The 6603-nt window shown below is 38.8% G+C and overlaps 1 protein-coding gene across 1 annotated transcript in view; it reads right to left on the minus strand.

Annotated features, from left to right (window-relative positions):
• Positions 1 to 817: 817 nt before the first annotated feature.
• The window catches only part of LOC146454219 (short transient receptor potential channel 4-like), a 31267-nt gene continuing 25481 nt past the window's right edge, over positions 818 to 6603 (minus strand). The window contains exons 13-15 of the mRNA XM_085095721.1: positions 4992 to 5159; positions 4038 to 4116; positions 818 to 1160 (exon numbers count right to left, since the gene is read on the minus strand). Of these exons, the coding sequence (XP_084951847.1) occupies positions 985 to 1160; positions 4038 to 4116; positions 4992 to 5159 (423 nt within the window). The 3' untranslated portion in view covers positions 818 to 984. The remainder of the gene's footprint in view (positions 1161 to 4037; positions 4117 to 4991; positions 5160 to 6603) is intronic.

A 6603-nucleotide genomic window follows, 5' to 3' on the forward strand; every position in this document is an offset into this window, starting at 1 on the left:
CATTCGATTGCTACAGTTTATTGCGACATGATTAATCACGCAGACGAGGATATCCACCCGTTCTTTGCAATTCGGCTGATACACTCTCAATAATTATTGACTTAGTATATTTTTGTGGTAGAAAAGGGCGCTAACCCTTCCCTTTTCAAATGTTGATTTCAACATCCGGGAACTTCAGTTAGTATGTTAAACACTAGCAAGGATGGGCAAGGATTTTCTCTTCAAAAAGCGTGAGTTTGAAAAGCTATTCGATTATTTTTCACCCTTATAACTGTAGCGTCGTTAGGCTAGTGATCGGTTAGTCGAGATATGCGATTTGGGGTGGTATTTCCGCTCTCGAGTTTCATAAATAGTTTCCTGCAGATGTCCGGTCGCCGTGTTTGTAGTTCGCGTGCAGCATGAATCTAGTATCAACATAAAAAATCAATTTGAAACGCTGTCTTTCTCTCAAGAAGCCGATCCTGTTGAAGAAAGCTAGACTTGAGCGCTAAAAGACCGGGTTTTGGGCGAGATTTTCGATGCGTTGACGCGGTTAATCATCGCTAAATTCTGACACATTTTGTAGGAAGTTCACAGGTCATGTTTCATTTCATGCAGATGTTTTTAATTAGTGTCATGTCTAATTCCAAAGAAAAGCCTCTTTCGTTTTTCTCTCCCATACTATTCTTTGACCTTGCTTAAAATCTTGTGATAAACCCTAATTGAAGTCTTGTTAATGACTAGCATATTCCTTCAGCCTAGAAGGTCTCAAAATGTGCCCAATTTCTGGGGGTCACGTTTTCAAAAATCCAGGTATATATATATATATATATTTTTTTTTATCGGGCCATCTTGGATTACTGGATTTTTCGAAAACTTTTGGAAAGCGCTGGAAATGAACGAAAAGTAATCAAAACCAATAAAGGAACACAAACATGAGCTAAAAAACATAAAGGTTACGGTAAGAAAGTAATTTTTCTTCATTTTAAAAAAGGATGTTTCTATTTACCGTCGGAATTTTACAATAGTAAGTGTAAATGAACACCAACATGTATGCACCTTTTGACCAGTAGGGAGGAGAGCCTCATCAGAGTCTTGTCTATTCTTGAAAGTTCTATAAAGCAGCTGAAAGACCATGCTTTCCGTATTGTCTGTGTCCTGAAGCACCTGGTCAAGTTTATCTATAAAATAAAACATGTTACTAAGACTTAAAAGAGGACAGTTTTGGTAAGAACAAAATAAGAAAAATTCTGCCTACATTTTGAGGTTGTTAGTTCTGATAGTAGGACTGAAGTGAATCCAATTCGGCCTGTCATCATAACGGGTGATAACAAGTCGCGGTTGTGCAATTCTTTTAAAATTATTTATATCGAGTTATGTGATGATAATCAAAATACAGGCAAACTGTGGACGGGAGATTTGCTTGAAGTAAGATCTAATTGTTGACAAATAATAAAGACGGAGAAAAGACAATCGTGAGGAAAACGTCTGGCCACGGTTGTGACAATTTTAAATTGAAAACACAAACAGCGTTAAACCAAACGTAATTAAGCTCTTGTACATTTATGGGGCAACAGGAATCCGCCATAATCAAATAGGTTTACCTCGAAAACAGAATTTAGTCAATAAACCGTTAATGTCTGATCTGATGACGAAGAAAAGAAGGACGAATATCATGAAAATTCCTGATCATATGACCACTCTTGTCGCCGACCTCGAATTTTATTGGCTAGTCGTACGGTACTCTCCGTACCTGATATAGCAATGTGCCAACGGATTATCTTGTCCGACTTACGAACTATCCAAATACTTGACTACTATACTGAAACCGTTGACAAACGAATCCCGACACAAACTGCAGTCTACCGAGACCTTTATTGACGCTATCAAGACGGTACAAATACCTGACGACTACAAACTTGTGTCTTTTGATGTGAAATCACTGTTCACCAGTATTCCACTTCAACTGGCTCTAGACTGTACTGCTACCGCCATCGAGAACTCCACGACAAAACTGCCACTGCCTACAGATGACTTAATGGACCTACTGAACCTCTGCTTAACGTCCACGTACTTCCAGTACAACGGAAAGCACTACAAACAGTTACACGGAACAGCTATGGGCTCACCAGTTTCTGTTGTTGTAGCAGAAATTGTCATGCAGAACATCGAGGAACAAGCCCTAGCAACCTACAAACGGACACTACCGCTCTGGTTACGGTACGTAGACGACACCTTTACAGCAGTACACGAAGACGAAATCGACGATTTTCACGAACACCTTAACAGACAGAACCCTGACATACAGTTTACTAAGGAGATCGAAGAAAATGGTAAAATACCTTTTCTAGACTGCTTAGTTACCCGTAACAACAACGACAACAAACTAAGTACTACGGTTTACAGGAAACCAACACATACTGACAGACTACTAGACCAGTCATCCTACAACCCTAGTTCTCACAAAGCAACGACTATACAGACCTTAACCAGGCGAGCACAACTAGTTTGTGACTCACCTGACAGACTCGCAGACGAAAACAACTACTTAGACAACGTTTTCAACAAGAACAACTACAACAAGGACTTTGTTAGACGTAACACTTACAAGAACACTGAACCTAACGTCACAAACAACGACGCGACTCCCGTAACTACCGTAACTATACCTTACGTAAGGGGCACTTCTGAGACTATCGCACGGATTCTACAACCCTACAATATCCGTGTAGCTCACAAACCTATAACCACTTTACGACAACTACTGACGAAAGTAAAGGACAAAGACGAACCGAACCGCAGACAGGGAGCAGTTTACAAGATCAAATGCTGCGACTGCCAGGCCACTTATATTGGTGAGACCGGCAGAAATTTAAACGTACGACTGACTGAACACAAACGAGCAACTAGAAATGGTGATATCAACAATCACATTGCTGAGCACCATTTACAAACGAAACACAGAATCGACTGGGACTCTGCCAAGTGCATTACCTACTGTACAAATTACTATCAACGACTCACTCTAGAAAGCTGGTTTACTAACTTAGAACAAACGCCACTCAACCGTTGCCTACAACTACCTGCACCATACAAACGACTTATTGACAACAACAACGAAACAGACAAACAATAGACATTTTACAAACAATAGACCCACGGACTTTTTGACTAACAAAAGACGGATCGAAACGCACCAATCACTTTTTACAGTCTTCACAGCCAATAACATCACGGCTCACTGACAAACGACCAATAACATCTGGACTTCGTTGACCAATCAGGTTAACAACCAGAGACGTATATACCACCTACTGACGTTCCACAATTCACTTGACTCTGAAGATGACTTCCGCTCAGGTTGTCGAAACGTCAGTCAAAGTCACCACAAACAGTCCTTCTCAGGACTACACTCACCCGGATGATCATAATTTACGTACTTATGACATGACTCCTGGGTTCAAACCATTTACAAAGGATTATCTTGTGAAGGCTATGCCTCGATATGAATTACATTACGGCAGGCCATAATGTTTGCTTTTTGGGATTTTACTCCTCACCAAGCCCTCTCATAGTAAGGTTTTCGTCCGACATCCGATATATTTTTAGGAATTTAAACAGTTGAATTCCTCAACAATTCCTATATATTCTACTGTATAAATTCACAACTGCTAATTTAAAAAATTCATCAAACAAACACTCAAACGATTTCCTCCTTTCCACACAACTTGGCAATAACATCAGTAACCTCATTTTTTGAATAACGCAAGGGTTTAGTAAACATCCACTGACTTCTTAAAAGACAAATTTTTATTCTTGTTTTGACAAATATCAACTGTTTTTTACAGTTGATATCTGTCAAAACAAGAACAAAAAATTTAAAAGTGGTTAAACCATTTAAAAATTCAAAATAATTCTGAACCATTTAACCATTCTAAACCATTTAAAACTGGTTTAGTGACAGTGATTAAGTCTATCTTTGCAAGACTGATTCAACCGTTGGCACATTTATGAATAATCAACCATGGAATGTGTAAAGTGTTCGAAATACGGCGTACCTGTAGGAGGAAAGGAATCTCCATATTTAAGCCTGTATTTATTCCGAAGTTCATCGACAATTGTGTCCAGCCATTGTTCCTACAGAAAAAAAAAAATATTTAGAGAAGACTTTTCAGTGCCCCCTCGTGAACAAAATATTGAAATTTATTGTTTATAAAATCTGCCACATATTATGACAAAGAAACATCAGGTTACCTTTTTATTCCCTTTTTTGTGTTTCATATTTTTGTAGCACCATTAGTCCAAGGGTAAGTAATTCAGGAACGTCTTTTAGAATATTAGCGCATTATAGTTATTTCAAATGTATGCTTGTCAAAGACTCGTGGGAACTAGGTCTTAAACTACAACCGTCGTCAAATTCTATTGGTAAGGTTAAAACAGTAATACCTTCAGATTAAGTCTTCGAACGATGGTCGATCAATTTTACCAAGTTTCATAGTTTCTGTCTTTTTTTTTTTTTTTTTTTTTTCGTGCCTCTCTCACCCCTGTTTCAATGTTGGATCCCCCACGGACAATAATGCATAAAAATTCGCCGCTGAAACCCAACATTTAAACAATGGGACTGGAGGCAACTGAAAACAAGGCGTAGATGTGTATGTTAGCCGTCCCAACAGAACTGAAGACGATTGTAGGTTCATGTAACAACTAAGATGCATGCTCTTAAAAGACAATTGGGGGCAATTGGGCATAAGTAGAATTTGTTTACCAAATTCGGATTGATTGTGTCCCAAAATATCTTTGTTTTACTAAGCATTGTCCTTATTTTTTCAGACCATTTCTAGATGCGCAGCACTTATGCGCAGTAGCAAAAGAAGCGGCACCGTCCTTAAGTGCTAGTCAATCTTAATTCAGCTGCTCCTTATAATCAATTGTCATGTCTTCCAGATTTCCCATAAACTAATTTGTACTTTTTGGATTAGGACCAACACAGAATGCCATAAAAACGAACTCACCTCCATTTTTTTCCAGTCTATTGGTTTGTCTATGGAACAAAAACAGACCATGAAGAGAAACAGACCAAGAAGAGAAATGATGTTGAAAGGTACAGGTACCGGGTGATAGTCATAGTACGTCTGGATTGTAATAGCTTTTTGGAACGCCCACTCCTTCTCTGCATTGTCCTGAGGAGAAAACGTAGTTGTGTTGGGTTATGTCACCACCAGGAGCCATAATCAGGGATGGAGACCGTAGGCGTGGGGTCCACGCAACCCCATGTGTTGTACCAAAAAATTGCGGCACCCTTCACGTCATTAACCGGCGCGAATACACGCAAATGTGCGTGGGGCTACTACCTTATATGAAAAATGGAAGAGAAAATCCAGTTCGCTTTTGACAAAGTTAATTAAATTAATAAAATTTTTAATACTTTGAATGTGAAAATAGCATTTTATTTCCCCCCCCCGTCTAACCTTACTAAACTACAAATGTAAATTAAAGCATTGGGGAAAACTCCAGGAAATTCTCCTGGCTGAGTAGAAAACATTAAACCTTACAGTACAAATATAACAAAATATTCTCCGCAATGCGATTTCTTTCAGAGATCAGTACCAAATTTTTCAACATCGGTCAGAAGTGAATTTCTGGATTACTTCTTTTTGCCGAAAAAGCTTAATGCTTCTTGTGACGGCTGTTGGCTTAATGCTTTCAAGAAGTATTACACGTAAGACTTGAGTTAATGTTCATTCGTTTATTAGTTGTTGATTTTTATGGTCATCAAAAGACAACAAATCTGTAACACGTTTCTATCTGTTTTGAAACTTTTTCTTTTTTTCAAGTTCGCAGGATAAATTTCCTCAACATCAAACAAACAACTTTAATATCAGAAGAAGTTTAAATTCGCAAAATGCCTCCGGCAGAACTTATTTTGAAGTTCGTATCTTGACTGAAACCCAGAAACCAATCCAAATGTTTCAACTCGTTGTCGGTTACAGTCAATGCATCCTTCATTGTTTTATAGCCAAGAAACCGGCTGCGGTTTCACGAATGTGAGAAGGTATAAAGCTGGTATAATCTTTAAACCTTTTTTTTTCTTGGTTAGAAAGTCCATACAAGAAGCCGGTTGTTGTTTTGCTGCGTCCTTTGTATGGCCACGGAACTTGATTCCAAGCAGCAAAAAGCTCCTTTGCCAGTTTAACATGAGCAAGAAAACATTGAAGGTTGACAGAGCTCAATCCGGAGGTTGCGAAAACTGCGTAACAGCTTTGCAACATCATCAACTCTCTACAACTGTTCAGACTTTCTCCAACAACAAGTAACTGAACTTTAGACATTTTTCGGGTACTATTTGAACCATATCATACTGGCAAAAGTGACAGACAGCAGCTGAGAAAAAATTTACTTAAGTTACGTGTCTGAGTACATCGTTAAGTGTCAGCTTTTTTCATTCATTCAGCTGAAGCAACGCACGTAGCGCCACCGTTTAATGGGCACCTTTTTTACTTTACTCGGTGAGAGTCATGCGATCAGTATGCTTTTTATTCCAACTGTTCCCGTCTTCTTTCAAATGTTACCTTTTCGTTGTGAGAGTCTAATTCCTTATAAGTCCTTAAATGCGGGCACCGAGGA

Source organism: Pavona decussata, unplaced genomic scaffold (genome assembly GCF_977016875.1).
Source record: "Pavona decussata unplaced genomic scaffold, jaPavDecu1.1 SCAFFOLD_308, whole genome shotgun sequence".
Classification (NCBI taxonomy): Eukaryota; Metazoa; Cnidaria; class Anthozoa; order Scleractinia; family Agariciidae; genus Pavona; species Pavona decussata.